Source organism: Lonchura striata, chromosome 2 (genome assembly GCF_050655825.1).
Source record: "Lonchura striata isolate lonStrDom1 chromosome 2, ASM5065582v1, whole genome shotgun sequence".
Classification (NCBI taxonomy): domain Eukaryota; kingdom Metazoa; phylum Chordata; class Aves; order Passeriformes; family Estrildidae; genus Lonchura; species Lonchura striata.
Window position 1 is genome coordinate 132114216 of NC_140704.1, and position 26412 is coordinate 132140627.

The window sequence follows — 26412 nt, forward strand, 5'->3', positions numbered from 1 at the left end:
AATATTAATGTATTACTGCCAGAATTGTTTTGGTGTACTACAGACACTTTGGGGATAGGGCTGTTTGGGCTACTGAATTCAAATTAACTACAAAGCATTGGCAGTTCCATCATTTTTTATTTATTGTCTGATGTAGACTGCATACAGAAGAGTAAGACTTCAAAGAAACACCAGAGGATGTACTAGGCAGGTCATGTAAAGATTTTGTTGCAGAATCTGAAAAAACCTATGGCAAAGGTTTACAAGATTTGGCCATATATTTTTACTCTTTTTTTCTCAGTTTGAAAGACAAAAATTATTGAAGCTTGTGTATATTTCTTCACTAAAATTTTATTTATTCACTCAGTCTTTTGTCTCACTTTGTCTAGGAAGATTAGATTTGATGCCATGAACATAGATAGCTAATGCTGACACTTTAATAGCCAGCATTCATTTCAAAACAAATCCCATCTCTCTGACTTCAGCAAGTAGGAATCCACCCATTTCTTCCTTTTTCTTGCCTCTTCACCTTAGATCTAGCTCAGTCTTTAGTGACTTTGTGGGCACAATTTTCCAGTTTGCCTCCTTTTGTCTTAATTAATCACAGCTTCTGTTTGGGCACTCAGCTAAGTCCTGTGACCTCTTGAAAATGCATTCTTGGAAAATTATGGGTACAGGATCTAGTCCCAAGCCACTCAAAATACAATACACATATTTTCTGATTACAGAGGGGCAATATGTGGCTAAAAACTGTGGTTTAATTCCCATTTTCAGATTTAAGACATATCTAGATCATATTACTTAACAAGTTGACTTTAAAATATTTTCCTGGTTTCCGAGAAATGTTTGTGCTGGGTTATATTGTGCATCCTTAAAACTCCAAGGGCTACATTGGATCTTTATGAGGTAAGTTAATTTTCTGAAACCATATTTAGGTTGGGCTTTTTCCCTTTCTAGATTATGAAAATATCCTCAGAAAGAAAAAATCAGGAAGTGATTTGAATTTACTTATTCTTCAATATGAGTATCACTTCTTTAATGAGTGACAGAATCAGAACAGTAGAAATAAATTCTATCATCATATTGACTACCTTTCTGCTAAAATAGGGTTCTTTCCTAAGATAATTTTTCTAGTACTTTTCCCTGTCCAATATAAATTTATGAATTTAACCTACAAACTGTCAGAACTTGTTAGCATTATGCATGTAGTTGAGAATAAATTCTCTGGAGCAGAAAATTATTAATCTTTATTTTGATAAAACTACAAGTGTGACTTTTGATTTAAGAAGACTTTTGGTCTTCTTAGTCACTGCCAGAGAAAACACCTGCTTTTTAATATTACTATTATTATTTCAAGTTCACTTGCTTTATTTTATTATCTTGTATGTTGGGGTTTAAAAAAAAAGTTATTTGTGATGATGTCTAAATATACATCTTAATCTTAGCCTGGTTCTCTCTATGGTTTATATTACAGTATGCACAATATTTTCCAGAATTTAAATGCAGAACGCAAAGGTCTGAGCCTATCCGTTTTTTCCCTTACAGCTTTAGTAAGCGTGTGTATTGTATTCATTTTTATGGCTTGCTGTTCTTTCAGGCAATATTGCTTTTCTTCATGAGGCCCAAAAATAAATTGTGATGAGATCTCATGATTTTTTTATTTATCAGGATAGATGGTCTCTCTAATTTTCTTCACCCCATCTGTTTCAGTAAACTTGTAATTTTTTTCATTACTCTGTTGATGTACTCCCATACTGATTTATGCCTTATTTCCTGAACCCACAAATTCAACATAGAGCAAAAATTACAGTTCACTGTGTCATCTGTGCTGCTGCAAAGGCAACTGCATTCTCCCAAGTCTGTTACTTACAGCATTGTATTCATCATCGAAGACCTCTGTTTCTCATCACTGTTGGTCATTCTATTCCTGTTCCGTATTTCTATTCTGCATGTTCCTTATAATTCATCACCATATTTCCTTTGTTCATTACAGATCCAACTACATTTTTCTAACCTGTTTTACAGCTTATTGCAGCACATATTAACTGGTAAAAAGCTGAAGTACTCCTGCTCACAGTTCCATAGCTTTTGCCTGGTGTCCTCTTTCCCCCTTAACTCTGCAGTCAGCAGAAAAGGAACAAACAGGGCAAAGCAGATAACTTCAGTTATTTAAATGACCAGTAGCATATGTATGCAAGCTTGGCAATTATTTAGTGTGTGCAGCACCTAGACCTGACCAAAGCATGCTTCATGGAGCACTGTGTAAGGGGCAAGAGCAACCAACGGGGAGACTGAGGATGGCCTGCTGAAATTACTCTGGGAAAACATTACTCTGGAAAAACGACCCACAAATCGCAGAGAATGCCTGTATTGAAGATTCCTGTTGGATCTACTGCATTTTCCTCTCCCTTTTCTTTTTTCCTCTCCTTCTTTTATTTTCTGTCTTTTATTTACTAGCATTAGTACATGTTATATACTATGGGCACTACAAATAAACCTTTGTGCAAGAAACTTTTCTCAGCATTTTTATGTGACACTCATTTATCTCACTGAACTTAATGAGACTGAAAAAGAAAAGTAAACATATCACATTTATTGGAATTTTATAACTTGCTTCTACCAATAGAAATTTGTAAATTAATACATACAAATTTTTTTTTTTTTTTTTTAGTTTTCCAAAGTACATAAGAGTGGTAAATTGATTATTTTCTTCTCTGTAAAATCTAAAATACAGGCCAAAAACTTGTCCAGTGACTCAGCTCCTGCAGTATTGATTCAGCTGTCACTCATTATTTGTCCTAAGTCATGAGAAGATGCCATGGCATGTGATCCAGAATATATTTTTTGATCTGTGATTGTTATTTGCTATTCACTGTAGATTTATGCCTATGTGTTTGAGAATATCAGATCAGTTCAGTTGGAGGCATTACTTCTCTCCTTGCTGAGCATTGTGGTACTGGTTCTTGTTAAGGAGCTGAATGAAAAATTTCACAGAAACATTAAAGTTGTCGTTCCCATCTATCTACTTTTGGTAAGTACAAAATTATATATAAGGCTTTTTCTTACAAAACTTTCAATGGCTCAATCTGCTGAAGTTTACTGTGCTGTCTATAGTTACCCACACCCACACCCACATCTTATTAAATAGACAACTGATTTTCAAGGCTGTAAGTTAATTGTAAAAACAGGAAATAATTTGGCTTAATAATTAAGATCCCAATTTGTATAACATTTTTCATATGTTTACTACTTTTTACATAATCACAAGAACATAAAGCCTAGAATGTTGAAGTGTAAGAAGTTTCAAATAGAAAATAAAAAGTAACCGATATACTTTAACTCCAAGCAAGTCTTGTGCTGGGTAGTTGTGACTTAGATGTTGCTTGTGATTTAGCTACAACAAAGTTAAATAGCTATGCTATTGCTTTCTGTCATTTTACTAACATGTTTTCTTTTAACATGGTATAGACTAAATTAAAATTAGCAATTACATTATACCCCCTGCTTTAAGGATTAAAATGTAGTCAAATGATCATCACCAGATCACCATTAGAAAGTTTCTGTTTTTCTGTAAACCACTAACAAAAAATACAAAGTATGAAGGACAGTTGGTTTTCAGAGCTCATTACCACAATTACTCTTCTGTTGCTGGAAAAGAAAATATTTACAAGGGCAAAAATCTGGAAAAGGAAGTAGTGTAATCCTGGTCTCAGTGTTACCTTTTTAAAAAATATTGGATAAAATGTACCAGAACCCTGTTCTATTGGGATTTGTGTGTGCATCTCATTTGAAATACAGGAAATGAGTTTGAACCTCCTCAGAATCAAACTTTATACTCCCTCTGCAATATTTGTACCTGCTAGAACATAAAAACAAGAGGCAGACACATCTTCTGCTGTGGTCTGTGCTGAAGTCAACACTGCCAGTCTGGATTAGACATGCTCAGAGAACATCTGCTGAGTCAGATTACTCAGGAACACCTAAATCATGAACTACATTAAGCTGCTTAGATGAATGGCAGTGCTCTGGGGCACATGCTGAACAGAGGGGCTCTCAACATTGACTGCCAAGGTTCTTGAGGCTTCACAGAGAGCCATACAAATCTCTTTCATTAACACAAAATGTACAAACTGCACTGTAGTCCCACATCATTATTGTGTCCAAATCTTAGTTTCTTTTGATGGTCTTACATATTTGCAAAAAAAACCCCAAAAACACCTCAGAAAGCCAAAAAGAATTGTAATACTTTCCTGTTTTACTGGATTGATCTAAGGATAAATGTATGAACAGTGCCATGTGCTCAGGTATGGCAATAATAGGGACCATATCAGAAGCAACAGAAATATAACATCTTTTTCTGTTTGAACCAACAGATAATTGCTACATCCCTTGCTTGCTACTATGCTGATATGGAGTACGTCTACAGGATAGAAGTTGTGGGAAATATTCCTAAAGGGTAATGTGGATTTATTAGCTTGTGGCTTTTAAATATTTTTATTTCTGAGAGCAGTCTCTGAAAAGATCAAAGTAGTTTCTGAAATAAGAAATGGTAAAAATCTATTTTGTTTTTCTCCTGTCTCCTCAGACACTCTCTCACAATTCAATCTAATGTTAGTAAGTTATATGTGCATAGATATCATCACAAAAATGCATCCTTGTATATTTTCATAGCTTTTTATTGCTTTGTGGAATAAAAAGTAGGTACTAAGTAGTTGATGATGTATGACAGGAGGGCAGAATACTCTTTACAAGATTATTGCAACCTGCTTTTTGAGGGCTGGCTTGGGTTATTGTAGCTGAAAGGATTTACAATGAGATAAGATTTGTAGATTACTACACTTCATTCTTCTCCACCCATATAGTAATTTTAGAAAATGTGGTTTCTGACAAAATGTGAAAGATTTAATTATGCTTAATCTAAAAGAGAACTTTTTTGCTATAGTTAATGATACACTTTCCTCCATGAACTTGAAAAGAAGGCCAAAAAATTCAATATAATTTGCTAGAAAGAGAAATTAGATTAAATGTCAAAGTGTGCAAACTCTACACGTTGGTATGGAAGAGCACAGCTGTTGTGTTATCTCCTGCTTGTATATAGCAGTGTTTCCCTAAATTTCACAAAGCAGGAGTCCAAGACAGCATGAGTGCATGTGTGGCAGCTTGCACTGAAAGAGATAAAAGGGACATCTCTTTGAAAGATTATGTAACTATTTAGACCAGGCTACAAATCTGAGACTAGAACACAGCTAAATGTGCCCCTTCTAATAAACAAGTAAACTGTATTTGTACAAATTTAATCAAGAATTTATCTTTTGTGCTATCTCATACAAATAGTGTTGAAAAACAGAAGCAGAGCCTGGATAATTAATACATATTTTTTAGGCATTTTCCTGAAATACCTAACTGCCTTGTCAGTGTAGATCATCAGAAACCTTAAGAGCACAATTTAGTTTTCCGACAGTGTGATTTATGCTCTGGAAAGACCAAAGTCTTTTTGAAGAGTTCAGAGACAATATGGGATGGGTTGATTCATAACTTGATTCCCCATTAGACGGAATAAATATCTGTACTGTCAGTAAATGACAGGAATACAAAATTTTTTAAAGATTTAAATTTAACGTTGCAGGAAAGCCAACTATATTAAAAAAGGAGAAAACATACAGTAGTCTTTTCTACTGAACATTGCAAAATTAGTGAATTAGTGACAAATTTTGTCAGTCACATAGTTAATTTATCAACATCTCTTTATAATTTATCAAATTGAAGTTTTCAAATTGAATACTCCATCTGAAGCTGTTTCGTCATCTACAAATTCTCTTTTGCTGTTTCCAACAGACTGAGATCTAAAATATGAATCTAAAATATTGAAAAAAGTCACCTTACAAGTAATACAAAAATTACCTGCTCCTGCAGACATTGTTTCTGTGGTATTCACATAAATTGCAGGTATATAGAGACTATGTATTGAGTTTTGCAAAAATTGTTGTCTTTATTTTTATAGGTTGCCACCACCAAAAGCACCACCCATGAGTGTCCTGCCTGAAGTAGTCACTGAAGCTTTTGGAGTGGCACTGGTTGGTTATGTAGCCTCACTAGCGCTTGCTCAAGCCTCTGCTAAAAAGTTTAAATACACTGTGGATGACAACCAGGTAAAGCTCTTTCTCCTTAGTGTCACTGAGTCTTGAAATCACTTCACCATTTGGGGAGAATATTATAGATGAATACCCAGTAGGAAAAGTTGTGTTCCATATAGCATCCTGACACCTTCTAGTGTTTACAGTAGCACCCAAATTTTGTTTAAATTATCTGTGCAGAATGCCCTCATTGGTTGAACTGCTCTTTTTGGGAAAACTCATCCTTCAGGATAATCTTGTAATGCTACATTCCGTGCAGCATTTGGGTAATAATGCATTTTTCACTGCTCTAAGATGGGACACCTTCTCCTCCGGCAGTTGAGCTCTTATAGACAAGCTATGATGTTAAATCAGCTACTGTTAATGAAAAGCAATTCTAAACCAAAACCAGGTACTTATAGCCCCAGTACTTACCTGATGTTATAATAGGAAATTATTTATATTTATGCAAAATAGAAATGTCACTGGAAATAAAGGTTTATTTTTCTCTAAGAAGCTGGGTGAGTTCAGAGAGTGCTGCCAGATTTACAGCCAAAGGAGATTTTTGTCCCGAGTTCCATTTTGCAGAGGACATGCTTAAATAAAATGGGTTGTCTCTACATTACTACAGTGCTTGTTATGGTGGGTGGGTAACTCCAAGCCTGCTGGAAATCCATGGAGATGCTAATTCAAGCAATGTGGGAAGAAAGGCTAAATTTCAGATAACTGGCACTATTACTGTGATGAAAATGTTGCCTCCACCTTTATGGTTTGGGATAAATGACATAGGGGTGAATGAAGAACAGGTGTTTTGCAGCTGGATGTCTATTTGAACACCCATCTACACAGGCTGGTCTTGCTACATCAGGTCCTGTGCTTTCATTAAAACATGCTCTAAAGGAAGAGAAATCAGTGGCTCTCTTTTTCTAGTGAGCCATACACCAGAAATTATCTGGATGGTTTCCAGACACCAATACTTGGGGCTCTGACCAGTTAAAAAGCAGACGTGGATCAAGATGTAAATATTTTGGTTGAACTTAATTTTCAAAACTTAGCAATAGCATTTATTCTGGGAATAAAATGTACCTCCTGCTCTTGATGAATCTGGTTCAACAGCTCTGTCATTCAAATTAGTTCTGAGTTGGGAGAAGATCTGTTCTGTTGGGAAACCCTTTAGTCATGTACCTGTGGGATGTTTTCCCTCAAAAATGTGTCCATCCTTTATCATTGCTAATATTTATATAGGGGACTCCTTTGCTGCTTTTGTTGGCAAGAGGCATTGAAATGACAACACAATATGAAAAAACATCTTCTATTTAATGACGTTGCAGGAATTTTTGGCTCATGGCCTCAGCAACGTGATTCCTTCATTTTTCTTTTGCATACCAAGTGCCGCAGCGATGGGACGGACGGCGCTTCTATACAGCACGGGCGCCAAAACACAGGTAACGGCTTAGAGTGAAGTGCATCAGAGAATTAAAGCTGTGATTCTGCTCACTGCAATTTGTACTGATTTATCCATTGTATTTCCCTAGGCTCCCTTCTCCTCTTTCCCACGAATACCTCTGCCCTGTCATTTTTAAGAATCTGCATGAAATTGCATCTGATCAGTGGTGCCTTTCTAGGAAAGACAATAGTTCCAGTTATTAATTTTTACCTGTTTCATTCAATATGAACTGTAAGGTCTGTAGCAGCAAGGAAGTTAGGAGTTGTGCTTTCAGACTGCAGGAAACTATATGAAAGCCCTTTCAGTTGATGTGAATTTGTCAGCATTGTAACAAAAGTGCCCTCTAATGGTGTTTAAAGGATTTAATGGTATAGTCTAAACCAAAATTTTAGGAAAAAAATTACATTTCATGAATCTCATTTAATTTATCTTCTATCTGAGTTCCAAAATAAAATGAAAGCAACCTTTAGAGCTGTTTGTTAAAAAAACCACATGTAATATCCCAGCTTCTGCCTTGTGACATGGTGTGCTTGTCCTATCCCTCGGTGTAAACTGAGCCTACAGAGACGACATTTAGATTTTTGAGGTTGTTTGTTGCTATTTCCTACTGAGGAAACTAAATGCACAAGCTGTTATTACAGTAGCTCAGGAAAGAGGGGACTGTAATTGCTGAGAATAATAATTGTGACCCTGTCAGCCTGACATCTGTCCAAATTGTGCTTGTGAACAAGAGGGGTGGCAAACCACCTGGGGCACCCCACAGCATTGCTCTTCCTCTGAAACTCAAGGGCCTTTCAGTGGCAACCTGCCAGATCAATGTCATGTCCTTTGGAGTTTGTTGCTGTTCTCCCAGGTACAAGTGACAGGACAAGAGGAAACACCAACAGGCTGATCCAGGGAAGGTTTAGATTAGATATCAGAACTTGTTTTTTTCACAGAAAGGGCTATAAACCATTGGAACAGACTGCCCAGAGTAACTGCAGGTGACCATCCTGGGAAGTTTTCAAGCATTGTGTTAATATGGCACTTGAGGACATGGATTAATGGTGAACACAGTGGTGGTGCTGTGTTGACGGTTAACTTGATTACATTAAAGGTTTTTAACCTTTAACATCTTTTAACCTTAACAGTTCTATGATTCAATAATTCTAATTTGATTTTATAGCTGTTTCTCTCACCTGTATAAAGGACATTAGCTGCAAGGAAAAGGTTCATGAGGTACAAGACTAAATACAATCCATAGGTACTGTTTCTCCTCAACCATGCCTTGCAATTATTTCTCATGCAGATGCCACAATATTAAGGAATTATACAGGGCTTTACTCCAATAATCTACATGTTAAATAATTGCTAATTAGCCTACAGAATACTCTGAACTCAATCATAATGAATAATCTAACAAATAATAATCTTGAAAATATTTATATGCAAATATTTTAGCTACCACTTGGCTATTAGTTATTTCATGTATTTTAGTTAAATCTTATGTCATACAACGAGTTGCTATCCTCACAGATATTTTCTTCTGTAATTGGTTAATGTACTGATTGTGCAATTTACAGTAGTACTGCATCATGCTGTACTGGTTTTTCCATGGAAGATTTGAGGTAACCTGCAGACTTATAACTTTGAAGCATGTGGAGTATTTGAGCATGTTGGCTCTGGTGCACGTAGGGAAAGACCCTGATAAAAGGTTATTCAATACATGAAATGGAAAAAGAAACCCCTATAATTTGATTTCAAGACACCAAATACACAATAAAAATCCCCTTGGTTTATCTGTTGGTTTCACAGTATAGCAGTGGTGGTGTCTAAAAGTTAAGAGTGTGGCTATGAGTTAGCACTATGAGAGTATTTTATTAGGAATAACAATCTCTCCCCTTGGAAAGCAACACATTAGCTTAATGATATCCTTTGTGGCTGTCCAGATAGAATGAGGAGATGACAAGTTCATCACTTATAAATATTGGTCAGGTCATAGGCAAAAAGAAGCCTTTCCTTAACTTAGAGAAAAGTCAGTTTGGCGTCACACATGGAAGAAATGCAAAGAGCCTTTCAGGGGCACAGAGCAGCTCTTTTTTCTCAAATGGCTATACCTGGATTGCAGTTTTGTCATTTGTTCCTCAGTGATATATATTTCCTGTGAGAAAAGAGAAGTGAGGAATTCTATCATGGAATAGAAGCATCCTTCAAATAAAATCAACACTTTTTTTCTTGCTCTTCATGAAGGCAGAAAGAGGGAAAAGTTCCTTGTGACTTTACCAGCAGATTTTCTGTCCCTTTTTATGTAAACACTCTGTCTATCCTTCTTGATGGTATTTTTAAGTACACCATGACTTTAATTTTCTAGTGTTTTAACAACTTGTCTGGTTTTGTTTTTAACAACTTGTCTCTTAAAATGAAACCTAATTATTTTAGTAAAGAAACATATTATCAATATAAAAATAAAGTGAGCATCTGTCTACTTAGCGTCAAAAACCTTCTGTGAATCTGAACTGTATATTTATAAGACCAGAAGTACTCAGTGAGCACTCAGAGTGGTATAGGACAGTGCAATTTTACTGTAATTTTCCATCAGATTAATACCATGTATACTGTGAATAATATAATTATTAGACCATATATTTTTCTGAATTTATATTACTTGCATTATAATCTTTAATTGTACCTACATTTTTAAAGTAAATACACTGATATTAAAATGAAATTTTTAGTGGTTTCTGATTTAAAAATAGTTTTATTTTAGTGTCAATCCTAACAAAAGAAGTTAGAAGTCTTCTCTTGTGGAAAAATACCATACATAATTCTTGCTTAGTGCTATGACAGAACTGTTATTTAGTACAACATAGGGTGCATGGCTATAAATAAGTTGCAGAATGACAGTGGGTGCTGAGAAAATTCTGGGATGAAACATTGCACACACACGTTCCATTTAATACCCAAACATGTAAGTGATGCTCTGATCTGTGTCAGTGTGCTGGCAGCAGGGTCAAGCACAGATGTTGAGATCTCTCACTATGTTATCACTGTAGTTGATTAAAGGCAATAATCCGAGATTAAAATTGAAATTAGATGCATCTACAATCCACAGATACATTAATAGGTAACACCTTCAACATCTGATTCTTGACTTTGTCTACAATATTTTATAATTAATACTTTTCCAAATTTCTTTTGTGGTTTTTGTTGTCTTTAGACGGAATGATATGCAACTCTTGTTTATTGTTTTAGGTGGCTTGCCTTATCTCTTGTGTAGTAATTCTTGTGGTGATCTACACAATTGGACCTCTGCTGTACTGGCTTCCTATGGTATAGTGCTTAACCTTTTTAAAGATTATGATGTCAAACATTTTCTAAGGACAGTTTCTTTTAGGGAAAGACAGTGCAGCCTTTAACACAGCTCTATTTAATTTCAGTGGCCAAAAGAATAGTAAGGGTGTGCTAAATCTTGAAATCATAAAGTACAGAGGTGACAGCATAAGACATATAGATTTTATACATATATAGTTACATATATATGCTCTTATGTAAGAGTATAGAAGTGAATTTCTCTTCTACTTACTTTTGGCATGTAGTTAATGAAAAATATACACCCAGGTCACTGTGAATTTGTAAATTGACAAAGTGTGGTAGAAATTAATGAAGATTCATGATATTTCTTCAGATATGTACATGATACACAAATTTACTTTTTGAATAAATTTGACACAAATTATTTTAGATAGTGATATAAGCTTAATTACAAAAAGATTGTAAAATATTCTTATATTTCTGTCATGGAATACATCTATGCTAAGACTCTTTAAAGCAATGTGGCATCTTTTCACATAAGCTATATCTATCTTTTGGTATTACAAATTAATAGCTAATTTTAACTAGAGGCATGTCAAAGCTACTAAATACAGCTCCAAAATTATCCACAATTCTGCCATGTATGTACATGAAGTTTTAACTCAACTATGTTTTAAACTTGCTTTGTGCTATTGTTTACATGGTGTCATGAAAGTTCTCACTTTTCAAACACAGATCCTTTTATAGTTTATTTTAACCATGCAAAGTAAGGACACATGAAGAAGGGTGCACAATATGTCCTGGGTTTTTTTTTTGCTATACTTCCCTACTTTCATTTCTTTTCATATGGATTATAGGTAAATTTTGACCAGTTTCCTGTAGGATTTTTTCCCCCCATATTTTAAAAATACTTTTTGATTTTTGCGTTCTTGGTAATTTGTTTCTCTTCTAATATGCTTTTTCAGCCCTGTCTATGCACTGCAAGTCCATCAGTTTGTACTCCTTTTTTTTTGGCTCTAGATGATTTCTTCATCCATCCCCTCCTCCCTCCTGTGTCAAAGAACAAAAAAAAGTTTTTTTTTTGCTTAAAAATTAATGGACTTTTGCCCTAGAGGACTTCTCTAGGGGAAGGGAAGGAAGTGAGGAAGGGGAGTTACAATTCTTCACTGCATGGAAGCAGAGTGTTGATTTGCTTTTGAGTCCTTCAGACTGTGGCAGAATGTACTTGGTCTGGTGATGCATGGAAGAGTCTTTAGTAGTCCTGAGGTTTCTGTTATTTTTCTCTCAATGAGGTAACCTGTAGATTTCCTTCACAAAAAAAAAAAAAAATGGGGATAGGGTGGTTGTTGCTGTTATCAGCTGTCACAAGGACACCTGTGCTTATCCTATTTTCTAAACACCTACCAGTTCTTTTTATAATTTAATTATGATATTGACTGCTCAATAAAAGAAACAGCATTTGTTTTCACTAGCAACTCTTCAAATGGCTTTTGTGTTTATGTTTTTGCAGTGTGTGTTAGCAAGCATTATTGTTGTGGGCTTGAAGGGGATGCTAATGCAGTTCCGTGACTTAAAAAAATACTGGAATGTGGATAAAATAGACTGGGTAAGTAGAACTTAATCTAAGGAGGTTTTCCTGAGACCATTTGGAAAACATCTGTTAACTAAACTTTAACAATTCTGTGGTCCTAGAAAAAATAAGTGTAAGATATCATTAATAGTACTTTTTGTGCACTGTCAGCTCAGAATAACAGCATCTATCATCTGTAATATCAGTTCTATTAAAAAATATAACATTTTAACAAAAGATAAAGAATCAAACTTGATACTAGAGATGTGTATACAGACAGATCAAGTTAAGATAAGCAAGCATGTGTCTAATTTTTATGTCTTTTCTATCTATTTAGCATGCTTTTGCTATTGTAGCATAATTAAAGAGATTTTGGTATCATCATCCTCTGGGAATAGGGAATGACCACATAGGTCAAACAGAACTGGAAACACTAGTGATGCAGAAAGATAAATATTGAGGGGTGGTGTAAGTAAATTGTCTTGACTTTTTCAGATTTTGCAGAAATCTATTCTATCTACTGTTTGAACATAGTATATCATATTTCTATCTACTGTTTGAAAGAGTCTGCACTATGAGAGAACAAATGCATCAGAAAAAGTAGACAGGTGAAAGTATGAAAATCTAGTTTAATGAAAAGTCTAAATAGTCTGAGAGAATTCACACAGAATTCCAAGCAAATACTAAAGATGAATCCATGTGTAAGAAGACTCCTGGATTTCTCTTCTGTGGGAGATATTTGGTGTAATGGCCAATTAGTGGAACTAAAATTTCTATGCAATTACATAAATACATAGATGCTGACATCCCATATGTTTGTGTTAACAATATTCAGAAAGGTATTTTGGCCACATAGTCCTTTTCTGTGGTGGGACATATAGGTAATTGGAGTTAATATTGGACTTTTTTGAATCCACCAGGTACTTACATTCTATAGCAGTAATGGTTAAGTCTAGAAAGAATAAAACTTTTTTTTTATTGGAGTACTGGGTTTTATTATGGGAAACAGAACTGAGTGAACTGCATCAAGTTCGACTGTGAGACTTTTTTGCACTTGGTTGCAGAAAACTAGAGGTTGAGAAAACCTTTTTTGGGAGGGTTTTTTTTTTTGTTTTTTTTTTTTTTTTTTTTTTTTCAGCCAGAAGAAAAGCTCTGTCTTTCCTGAAATATTTTATTCCGCAAGCAGTAAATTTCTGAAAATATTTTCTATCTCTTGTTTTGTATTTGATCTTCAGCTTAACTCATATTGCCAATGACAGAAATTATGGATGATGTGGATCAAGAATTCTTTGGGGAACAATGGACTTTAAAATATTGATAGTTGTGGGAGAGATATATATCTTCTCCATCAGTTCATTGAGATAATAAGTAGTTACATTTGCCAGCAGGATATTCTGGAATCTCACTAGATTTGACATCTCTTCACAGATAAACTAACCTGATTGATATTTGCTTTTCTGGTTTTGGCAGAAAAGGTTGTGTGAGTAGTTAGTTATTACATCTCTGACATCTGTCATCATTTCTAAGAGAGGTTATAGAACAGGGGAGTTTGCTGGGTTCATCTTTTTGACTAAACATACTTGAGAAATGATTTATCTTCAAGTAGTTTTACCATCAGTCCTTAGCTTGACAGGATAAATCACCTTGCCTTAAATAGCATAATTTAAAGTAAGGCTATAAGCATTGATCTTGCATTGCTGCCTGCTCTTAGGAGCCCCACGGAGGCCGGTGATTTTTTTAACTACCCTGGTGTTGTTTTGACCTGAAAGGATTCACTCCAGTAATTGACAGAACATTGGAAATGAATCTTTCCATCACCCAGGTTGTCCAAAGTGCTTTGAAGATAGACACCCTAACAAAACATTTGGAAATAATTAGCAGTTATCCTTTCTGGAGCTGATTCTTTGAAGGGTGTGTGTCATGTAGCATTGAAGTCAGGTTTGTTTTTGCTATAGGTCTGGCAAACGATTGTGCATGGAAATAGAATGTTATGAAGTTTGCTACCCTGTTTCTTCACACTTCTTTAAGCATCTCATTAAATGGGATGAATAATAATTATTTGTTGATTAGTTCTCTATAAGCATAATACTTTTAAGTGTAGAAGGTATGATACTGTTCAGGGGTTAGAGTTGAGGAAATTCATTGGTTCCTTGAATCACAGGATATTCTGTGTTTTATGAAATCTCTTCTTTCAGCCATGGGTGGCTTTTTCTTTCAGATTTACATCCTGCCTTTCAAATCACATTCAATTACTTTTCAGCTACTATCCCACTGCCCTTATTTTACAGTTTTCTTTCCTGACATTTGAACTTTAAATGTCTCGTGCTTCAGTTAAGGTCTTCTGTCAGTCCCTACACCTTGGTTGGATGACTTCAACAATCTCAGATCAAGAATTGCATTATTCCACTGCATATGTTATATGCATAACAGAGAGTGACTTGTCTTGATCTTTTTTCCACTTTTTTTGAGGACAGCCAGGAAGCTAATCTGGCCTTGTCTACAAATACATCTCACTTCTCAGGTCCTCAGGTCAAAAGATGATTTCCTTGTCCTTCCTGATAGCATAATTTCTTATGCAGGCCAACTTGACTAACTTGTTTTTATTCTCCAGCTCGACAGTGCTGGTGAATACTCTCCTAGCATTACTAAAAAGGCCAGTGAAGTTCTTGTTAACTTTTGATTTTAAAGTTCAGGATCACAGATAAGCTTTTTTGCCTTTTAAGACAGGCAAAAAATTACTGCCTGGCAATGGACTGCTGAGAAAGAAAAGAAAAGAAAAATGTTATATTTGCTGTTAACAGTTGGACTTAAAAATAACCAAAGATGGGGGAAAAACATTTTAGAAGGTGATGTTCTGAGTGAAAAATTATAACAGAATAAGTATACTTTTCATAAGTTATATAGGAGGGATTTGAGAAGTTCAGTAATGAAATACACTGGCATTAAAAAAAAAAAAAAAAAATTTTGAAGCTGCACATATGTCTTGACCAGAAAATTATCACAGCTCAGACAAAGTCAGGTTCTATGCCTGACTTTTAAAGCAGGAAGAATGGCCAGAATTTATGGTAAAAAATTCATATTCCCAACATGGTGTTGTGATGAGAGACAGTTATGGATGCATGAATTGTAATTGTATGCACATATAGTAATATTAAAAGATGTAAGGAATGCTACTAATTCAGCACTTAAAGTAGATCCAAGAATGAGGATCTCATTTTTGACAAGTATCCTCCAAGATCTTGCCATTGTGAATTTCTGAGACATGTATCCAACACCCTGTCAATTTATTTTGTCAAAATATTTAGAGGAGAGGGCCTAGAGATGGTCTTCCTTGAAATCTGGATCTCATTAGTGTAGTTTCTTCGGGTCTTTTAGAACTTCTTCAGATATTATCCTCAGGAAGACAATGGCCTTTTAAATTTGTTCACCACACATGGGTCCTGATTCATGAGAGGGCTCTAAGAGTTCTCAGGGCTCTGCTATATAAACAATTTTCTACAAAGTATGAAACCATCTCTTCTGTGAGAATAATTTTACATCAATGACTCTATCTTATGGTATCCAAGGTAGATTTTATATTTTTCCTGCATTAGTGAATATGCTAGTGTGAGTTATATTACTTGTGCTGTAGTTGGTATCCAAGAACTACCACACCACTTCAGTATCATTAAGGATCATTTAGGTTGGAAAAGACCTTTAAAGACAATCTAGTAAACTGTTAACCCAACAATGCCAAGTCTACTCCTAAACCATGTCCCTAAGTGCATTAGGCAGCTCCTGCTCTGTGGCTGTGGTGGGCTTCACTTAAATGCCAAGTTTTGATGAAAGGTGTGTGCTGAGGATGAATGCACACATTAGTCATTTGTCTGCAGAAGGATGTGGGACCATGGCCTCATCACTCAGTCCTTTGAGCCAGAGCCTCCTCCAGGACCCCAGCATCTTCTGCTGAAGCACTTTTGGAATGAGCAGGACTTTAATGGGATCCTTCAATTGGCTTTATGCTGGAGGGCCTCTATTTGAGCAGCTCATCACAGCCTCACATTACAGATAACACAGAACTGGTCAGCTGAAACATGTCCATTTCTTCTTCCATTAAGCAATAACATAACCAGGTAGGAGTTAGATGAACTGCATCCTAAATTTTATTCATTCTGATTATTAAATCCATTGATTATAGTAGGAAACTAGACAGCTGTGCCCATTCAGTCAATAGCTGGTTGTCTCCTCAGTTTGCAGTGAAACAAAGGAAGTGCATAATCTGGTTTCAAACTGGTACGGAAACATTTATTATCACCATACCTTAGCATTGCATTGTTTAACCCTAGGTTCAGAAAGTATTCTGCAACTTGTTTATATGATTTTTTTTCCTACCAAATGCAGATTTTAGACTGTCATCAATGGTGGATGATTAGACTCTATGAAATGGAAAGTCTAGAGGAGGCAGTTCACAGTCACTGTACCTCTCAGTGCTTCTGATACTTTCTGATATGTACAGGAGTTGACATAAATATATTTCTTCTGCTTGTTTCTTTTCTCCCTCTTTAGAGTTTTTCTTTAAATTAGTACAGTACTTTGAAGGTAGATTTTGTTTTGATTTTTGATATTAACATGTGCCTATAACACATTATTGCTAAGATTTGAAGATTTATTCGATTCTATCTGTCCTGGAGTTTGCAATAACCATATTGAAGTAAACTGCTAAGGAAAACTTTGATATTTTTATCATTTTATCACTTCTGTGTTGAACTTTGCAGTAACCTATGAATTTAAAAATAAAACAATAAAGTCTATCAGATCAACGTAACTTCTTTCTACAAATTTGATGCTACCCTAATTAAATAAGAACTGATTCCAGGTCAATACAAAGCACTGAAGGGTGATTGATTGAGAGTATGCTTGTTTTGGCTCAGCCTCTACAGCAATGGCAGTCTCTGATTACTGTTAAGATGTGAAATACTAGACTGCTGGAGAGGCACTTAACTGTCTTTCTCAGTAGTCAGCAGTACTTAAACATTTCTGGCTTTGATTCTTCCTATGCAGATTTTGTATTGTGTTTTTATGCTGTTTTCTTCTGAGACATAAGAATTTTGCAGGTCTGCAGCAGTGATTTAGTTAGATGTGATGAGGTTCAGGTCTGCAGCTAAACTGGATTGAACTGGAGTGGATTCAGGTGTTGTCAAGGGTTCAGCCTTATTACGATAGTCTAATTCTTGAGGTCACTTATTTTCAGGTTTTTAGTAGTTCTGTTAGCCTTTTCACATCCAGGTAAGCTTCTTTATAAATGTATATGGGATTTATAAATCTTAGCATTCTTTCTTATTCATTAATCAGAACTCAATATCTGTTGCTCATAAAGGTGATCTTTGCAATATGCACACAACAATTCGTATCAGATGTCATGTTAAAATACAACTAGTGATTGAGGACAGTTTCAGAGGACGGACTCCCTCCTTACCTAGCAGCCCTCCTGTTGAAGAAATTGGAAAGTCTTTTGCATTAGTTAGGAATCTTGAAGATATGGGAGGAAAAGGTTTCTTGATGGAGTCATGTAACACTCTGTTCTCTGTGAAGCACAAGCTAGTATGGTACGACTTACACTTAATAATTCATAAAATAACAGTTCTGAAACCTGCTCAAGCAAAATTCCTGTGGTTGGGCTGAAAGTATTCTGTTGTCTCTGACTTTCATGAGTTAAGTGAAAGCACCAGAAAAGATAATCTTAAGAATGATCGTGCTATTGCAATATGATCTGTTATTCTGCAAACGTGAACAAGCAGCAGTGCAATTCTTGAAATGGGCACCTGTGGTGATCAGTATATCCAGAGGAGTGAAAATACTTTCCATTCTTTTTAACACCTTTTATATAAAGATTAGTTGGCAGTCTTTGCTTAAGGCTCCCTCAAGGAAAGAAAGATGTGCTTTATGATACTAATTAGGTTGGTAAAAGAAATTGAGTAATTTGTACTTCTTTTAATTGTAAAATCTGCATGTCTCATCATTGTCTTATGGAAAGAAAAGTGATTATTTCCAGTAAAAAAATAATTAAGAAAAAATTGAAATGTGAAAGCTTTGTAAAGTTTTTTAAAATTTGTTTTTAAAGTTCAGATTTATGTTCAGATATGCTTCTGAGTATTTTTTAAATTTGTATTTTAAATTAATCCAAAGTTTAAGTAATCAAATATTGAAAGATGGGGAAGTAATATGAAATCTCACTATTTCCATTGGAAGGAATTAATTCCCCAGTAATTTTTATTTGTTACAGAGTTGTTTTAGTCAGCTGTACTCTGATAAAAAATGCCACTTTTAATCAGCCTCCTTGCCAATCATAATTCCCAATTATATGATTAGTGGAAGAAAAGCTCTCTGTATGTGACCTCATTAGGGCACCTCATTATGTGAAAGGAAAGGAGGATTTAAAATCTATGCGGTGAAAATGACAAGAATTTGCAATGTGAAAAATAAAATACAGGTTTTCCAAAACAACAGAGTTTATTCTGACTTAAGCTGTTAGCAGAAGTACAAATTTATAGAATAAATAGAATACTATTTTAAGTAACCCTGGAAGGAGCCTCTGTGAGCACTGGGATGAGTTGTGCCATGCTGCATGTGGTCCCCCATGGAGAGGCATAACTTTAATTGCTAATTCAGTCTTCAGTATTTGTCAGTTCAAAGATCCAAGTGTTCACATCTGAGAAACTACCTTAGTTTTAAAAATCTTTATTTCTGATTCATAAAATGCATATTGCTATAAAATTTGAAACTAATCACTTCTTTTTGCTCCCCTCCCAAAGAGCATCTGGGTTAGCACCTACGTGTTTACAATATGCTTTGCTGCTAATGTGGGACTGTTGTATGGCGTTGTCTGCACTATAGCAATCGTGATTTTCCGCTTTCCCAGGTAAGAAGCAATTTATTAAAATGTTCCACTAGCACTTCATTATGTATTCATTCTGCATATTGCTTCACAGTCAGGATAGACATACGGTATACTAAAACTTCAGTGTTTTAGTTGCAGAAAATTTCAAGATAAGACAATTCAAAAGTAAAAGTCACATCTGTCCATTTACCATAGACTATGGAATCTCTAAAACATTTTATTAAATGGCATTATTTTGTGATTTTTCTTGTTATGACACATCTGTAGGATTGATTATGTGAAGGTAGCATCAAATAAACTAGAAGATTAAAAATATTTATTTCCATTAGATATTTATTTGCTCCTTAAGGAAAAAGTATGTCTGGCAAGCTTTAGTAACTGAGAGCTGTTATAAACTCCTAGGTACTATGTTGCACAGGAGTTGGTAGTTGACAATTGCGCTGCTAATATAGTTTAATGAAACATAACTGTACAACTATTCTAATGTCTAACAAAAAGTGTAAGTTCTATGTATGACTTAGAAAAGTCAGAACAAACAAAATAGAGCAATCAGAAGTTGTTTTTTGGGTTTTATTTTAATATATTACAGTTGCTACTTTGGATAATGAGTAAAAGGAAATATAGCTGAGGTTCATGATTTATTTATGCTATAGAATTAATTCACAACTCACCAGTCCTGGAAATGACTTGCTGCTTGTATGCAGTTGTTTGCATGAACACTGAATCCCACTGAAATTAAGCACAATATAGACACCTTGATTAAATACTTGTTAAAGTTAATGGTGTTAGACATGTGTGCACAGCTCTATTCTCATAGAATAAGTTGCAGAACCAGCATGAAAATAGTTCAAAATTTCAAGGCAGTTAAAAATGATGAGAGATTGCTTCTAATTGAATCAATCAGTCCTTTTGTGATAGCATTGTGCTACTCCACAAACTAAATTTTTGTTAAATTCTGTAGTAAAGCAAAAGGCAAGTTTTCATGGTGCTTTTGTCCTGAGCCTGGATATTAGAGGTTCTCCAATGGCAAAAACGGATGAATATCTAACACAAAAGAGCCTGATCTAGTGGAGACCTCAGTCTGAGCCTGCACTTATTAATGTAAATAAGACTCTTCCCAGTGATCTCTGGGATCTTCAGTAAAGCTGTACATGGTTGTCCATACCATCTAAAGGCATTGAAGAAGGTATCAGCCTTAAAATTGGCACAGCACAGATGGAGTTAACAAGATAACATATAGTAAGCCATGCAGTCATGAGCAGAAGTGTTAGCAGAAGTGAAGCAAGGAAAACACCATAGTTTATTTATTGTAAAGTCTCTGTTCAGATGTCAGGGTACTGGATGTGGTACATATTATGTATCAGAATGTATTAAAACCAGGAGCAGCTACAGCTTCATTTATGTAAAGATGAAAAAACAGCTGATGTTTGCAAGGCTGATTTATCTGGCCCAATACCTGCAAATACTCCTTGTATATTGGTGCATCTGTGCCAGAGGATAGATAGTATCGTAGTCTTCTGAGTCTTCTGCAGTTAAATGTGTTCCTGTAAATGACATGTTGAATCAGAAGATACTAACACTGAACTCCCTTTCCAAGGCAATATTCTCTTTTCTCTGTGTAGAGAGCATAGGAACACTGGTGCTTTCTAGTAAGTCCCCCATTTTGATAGCTAGGATGCAATGTTCTGCTTCATCATGTCAAGATGTGTCAATTTCCATGACAAATAAAATATCTTTGTTTTTCATAACCAACACCTATTCTACATATTTATTTTCCCTTTCCTTACAATATGATTTTACAGATAAAAAAATATTAATTAACCTTCTTTACTTTTGCAGATATAGATTATATACAAGCTACTTTGACTTGAAAGCAGCTCTGGCCAGAAAATGAAAATTAAAATTAAGATATTATTCATAAGAGAATTTAATTAATCATATTTTCAAAGTGATTTCACAATTCTAAAATGAGCTTTTTACTCTTTAAAAGGATGATTAGAAAAGAAAAGGTCTATAATCACAAAAATACTCACAGATTGCATTGTGGGGCCTTTAAATTGCTATGCTGTAGCTTGGGGTGTGTGTCTTTTTGTTTCTGCTCAAGGCTACTAATGATTAACTGTACAGATTTTTCTCTATATATTGATTACAGAGCAAATACACTGAATTTGAAAAATATGAAAGAAGTGGAATATAAATATAAAGCAGAAGATAATTGTGTAAGTTAATTTATATTTTTACTTTTTGTGTGTGTTTTCCACTAATTCAGATTTGTTTTCTCTAGTTAGTTATCAGATTGTAATTGGGAATTCAAGGGAATGATTTTATGATATGACCACTTGAAATCTAAAGCCAGGCTAATATAATAATATTATAGTTGGCCATCAGAAACTGGAATATTTTCATGGTTCTGCTGCTTGTCTGCAAAGTGAAGTTAGGCAAGTCCTCTTAGATTTATTTATCTTAGTTTATTTGTCATTTTTAGTTATGAATTGCTCTTTCTCAACACTTCCTAATTCCTAAATTTAAGGAAATATCTTGCCGGGAATGGCAAGGGCAATCTGAGCAGACAATAGCAATCTCTGTATTATTATTGCTTTTCCTAAAACTCCTTTGTTATTTTTATCATCTCCAATCTCTTTTCTGAAACCATTTCTGCCACCAACCCCTTGTGACCAGATTGTCCCAGAGGATACCATGAGGCTGGGCAAAGACGGGCAGCACCACAAAATTGTTATAGACTGCTTCACAAATTTCATCACCCTGTGCACATGAAAAATTATGGAAGAATTTCTTCCAAAGACTGTGCCTTTTAAATTTAGCTTCTTACAAACTTAAACCAACCATTCAGATTATTTTGGTTATTTTAATTACAATTACTGTCAAAGTTGCTCTTTGCTCAGGTCTATGGTAAGAAGAGAAGGGTAATCACCCAGAGAGGTGAACTCCCTCCTCCAAGATGAAATAGTAGGTCAGCAGCCAAGAGAGAAGTAGAACCATGTGTCCTTTCAGCACAGAGCCCCATCACCAGGATATCCTGCCTTCCCCACTGTTGCAGTTTCTCCTGTGTCCTTTTTCCCTTCCTAGTGCTGATGAAGGGTGTTACGTATCAATAAATTACATGCTCAGCAGTTAGTGCTTCACCATTAAGCAGATCTTCTTTAAAGAATTTATTATTTCTGGCAAATGTCTTCCATCAGAGCCATCTTGGGCTAAAAATCTGAACTTCCAAGGGCTCAAGGGCATTTACGGTTTTGGCATGCTGAGAAACACTGTAATAGGAAAGGTATATAAGAATGGGGATGGCTCTGAAATGGGAATTCAAAACACTGTTGTTGAGGCTGGACCAGCTGTCAATTATTATATCACTTTCTTAATAAAAACGTTGGAGTAACTTTGTCAGAGACGGATAACCAAAATTTGATTTGCCTGCTATTTTTCATATCGGTTCATGAAGCACTTTGTATAAATGCCTATATATATTTTTTTAAGCTTACTGGTCCCCTGCTTTTTTTCCCCCTAATTCAGTAAGATTAACGCCAGTAACCTAATAACAAACTAATGTCTGCAGACAGTGGGGAAAATAACATTATGTTAGAGAAGCAAATTGCTCAAGAGCTATTACACAAAACAAAGAAGGAAAATATGCCCTTTAATTGAATTTAGAGTCACTGGGTTGCAGCAGGCATTTAGGGTAATTTTTAATGTATGAATGTTAGACTGATCCAAGTTTCCCTGGTAAGTAACAGATTAGACATAAACAACAGGACTTTTAAACATGAAAATATGTAAGCTTAATGATCTACCCTGCCATTAAGGTCTGTGGATTTATAGGGGTTGTTTCATCAATAAGAGAAAAGACACTTTAATGTGGAAAAAAATCAAAGGGTATTTAGAAGCTTATGTGAAACACATTTCATCACAGGCATTCCCTGGCACTGAACTCGTACCCAAGCAGAGCCAGTGCTGTGCTGAGTGCACAGGGCAGTCGCCCAGGGCTGTCCGAGTGGTGGCAGGAACAGACACGTGAGATAAATTTCCTGCTTTCTTAGCAAGGACACAACAAAGAGGAAGTTTGTTTTTCTCTAAACAGTTCTTGTTAACAAAGAGGCAAATTAGAGCTAGGAATAACTGGCTGGTCAAATTTAGGCACAGTTGATCTTGTCCATTCTGGACAAAAATTATACCTAAATCTGCCATCTGCTTGATCTGGCCTTATGATTTGAGCCTTTCAAGTTTTGGACCTTGTAGTTTTGGAAGCTTGATCATCACAGGATTTGATCTTTGCACATCAGTCTTCCTTTATTTCTAATGTTTTATCTTCTACTTTGTCATGGCAATAAAGCGTCCACTTGTCTCCACACCAAGCTGTATATAGCATCATTTTTGTGTGAGTCTGTGGGATGTCAGAGCATTTCTCCATTCAAGCATATACCATCCTTCATTTTGCCCTTATTTTAGAATTCTATTCCATACAAACTGAGACATTTTAACTGCCAGTTGAGTTTTTCCACGTGTCTCACTGGCAAAATTCAACTGTGGTATTTACTGCAATCACACCCATAGGCAAAATCCCTACACGTAGTCTGGGCTTCTTTGCCTCAGTTTGGGATGTTTGAAATATTTCCTTTATTTCATGGTCACTCTTGTGGTATCTGAGAGATCATGTCATCCCCAGAAGTCTGAACAGTAGTCTACAATAAGGAGATAGTTTATGTGGTCTGTGGTGAGATTTCCATTACTGTTTTGCGCGAAAGTGTGTTGGGAAAACTGCATATCTTCAATGCAATCCCAAGCAATTTTTAACTATCTAAAAATGGTCTGTGTTGACTCCAGTTACTTGTGTTTGACTGTGACCTTGTTATGCGACTTTTGTTAGGAAGAAAGAGAGTATTTTTTGAACTATATTCACTTGCAAATTCTTGATTTTTGCTTCCATTGTCATACAGCCTGTGGAAGATTGGGAGTTCAGTAGAATTAACTTCTACAGAAGTTCCTCTACAAAACCAGTCTTTACGCATGTCTTGCTGCTGTCCAATATTAATTTTCTTACTGGCTTTTGAAGAAATTTTATATGTACACCTTGAGAGTGAGAGAAATAACACTTGTTTTGTGCAAAATATCTCCCACTTATACTTGGGGGTTTCTGAACATTAGCTGGTGTCCTTCCAAAATTGTTCTGCTGTGTAACATTTACGTTTTGAGCTACACAATCTGACTGGAGGTGCTGGTAAACTGATTGTAGCTTATTCAGTGAAATGCAGAGACAGGTTCAAGGGCAACGGAGAGTTATGTAGGTTATTGTGTTGATTATAGAAATGTGCTGGTGAAGCTTTAAATGCGCCACTCAAGGTTGATCTAGATCCACTAAGTATTTTCATGGAAAACTATCTCTGTCCTAAGGTCATCTTCAGACAATCAAGATGAATGTTGCCAGCTTTCAGCAAACTACCTGAAGTGTTTGCCCTAAATTCTTGTGTACTTTTTCAAGATGTGTTTGTCTAATAAAATGTATTCCTTGTCTGCAAATGTTACCTTGCCTATGCTTTGGGATCAAATCAACTATAAAATATAACATGCTATTATAGTTGTTAGCTAATAGTTCTTAGTATTATGCTTCATAATGTGTATGCTTTTTTCATGCTAAATGCCATTATAGATAATTTTTGTTATATATTACTTGTATTTCCATTCTTCAGTTATGTGTGAAGGCTCATCAGTAGAATTATCTGTTAAATCATTCTCACAATCCAAATACAGTTATTTTCAGAATTTTTAAAGAAATTAGTCTGGGGTTTGTTTTCCAAATCCAAGATGAATTTTTCAGTATTATGTTTATTTCATTCCCCAGGAATCACTAAAACAGGTAAAAATAGTTTCAGTCAACAGCCCATTAGTCTTTTTGAATGCCAGAAAATTTCACGCTGACCTGTTAAAGATAATCCAGAAGGATGGCATGAACAGCCAGGTAGGTGATATTGTAAACAAGGTGGGATGTCCCTTACACTTCAGTAATCACTGTGACTAGGTTGAAGATTGTATTTGCTTTCCTCGCATTTCTTAGAGAATTCAATCATATACTGAAACAGGTATAAAAAAGTAACATTAGAAATTATTCATTTAGAATAAAGCTAATCCTAATCTTAATCAGATTCAATATGGACTATTTCTGTATTATTACTTGAGAATAATATCTCTTCTGTTTCTGCATGTGATTCTGTAAGAGACATTAAAGCACTGATCCAAAACTCAAAAATTTCTAGAAGAATTTCCATAAAATCAGATTATATAAGGCTGGGATTTTAGAAAGACAATGAGTAGCTACATATATGCTTGAATAAAATGTGATTTTTGTTTTCTGGAGATCAGTCCATGAGAGATGGACATTTCACTTCTATCTATAAATAATTTTTAGAGAATTAGGAAGAAAGTGGCTCCTTTTTTTTTCCTCAACGGTATTGTCTCTTTTTCCTCTTTTGCACTGATCATATTAGAGAAATAAATAGTATACAAATGATATATATCACATTTTTTGAGAATATCCCTGTAAATATAGTATTTTCCAAGTTCATCTGCATGGATGAACTTCTTGCAACACTTCCTAAAAGGGAAAATATAAACTATCATTTTTCTATCAGTACCATGAAGATACTCCAATAGGATTGTCATGGTTTTACACTGGCACAATGCCAGCACCCCTATGAAAATACAACCCCCAAATGATTTGCTGTGAGATATGATCAGGAACAGAGCAGAGCAGGCCCAAGCTTAATAACAAGGGAGAAACTTTATTAAACTACTACTACTATAAAAGGAAAAAGAAAGAAACAACACACACTAAAACCAAAATTAAAACCTTCCAAAACATTCCTCCTCCTGCCCCCACAATTCCAACAAACCACAGTGAGACACAACCTGGACCCCAATCAGGTTCTCACCCTCCAGATAATCTATACTCAGTCCATCGAGGGAGAGAGGAGTCCCTCCTGTGCCACAGACCCCTCAAGAAACACAGCTCCACATCCTGTGTTTCCATGTCACACATGGCACCGCCCGGAGAAAATCTGCCAGTGTGACACTCTCCTTTCCATGCACAGTGCTCTCACCACCGTGCATGGACAGACTTCTCATAGGA

The 26412-nt window shown here is 35.4% G+C and overlaps 1 protein-coding gene across 2 annotated transcripts in view; it reads left to right on the forward strand.

Annotated features, from left to right (window-relative positions):
- The window catches only part of SLC26A7 (solute carrier family 26 member 7), a 70596-nt gene that overhangs the window by 30288 nt on the left and 13896 nt on the right, over positions 1-26412 (forward strand). For both annotated transcript variants that reach the window (XM_021543274.3, XM_077782926.2), the window contains 9 exons: positions 2858-3010; positions 4353-4435; positions 5981-6128; positions 7424-7537; positions 10771-10848; positions 12341-12436; positions 19192-19298; positions 21430-21496; positions 25129-25245. In XM_021543274.3, the coding sequence (XP_021398949.2) occupies positions 2858-3010; positions 4353-4435; positions 5981-6128; positions 7424-7537; positions 10771-10848; positions 12341-12436; positions 19192-19298; positions 21430-21496; positions 25129-25245 (963 nt within the window). The remainder of the gene's footprint in view (positions 1-2857; positions 3011-4352; positions 4436-5980; positions 6129-7423; positions 7538-10770; positions 10849-12340; positions 12437-19191; positions 19299-21429; positions 21497-25128; positions 25246-26412) is intronic.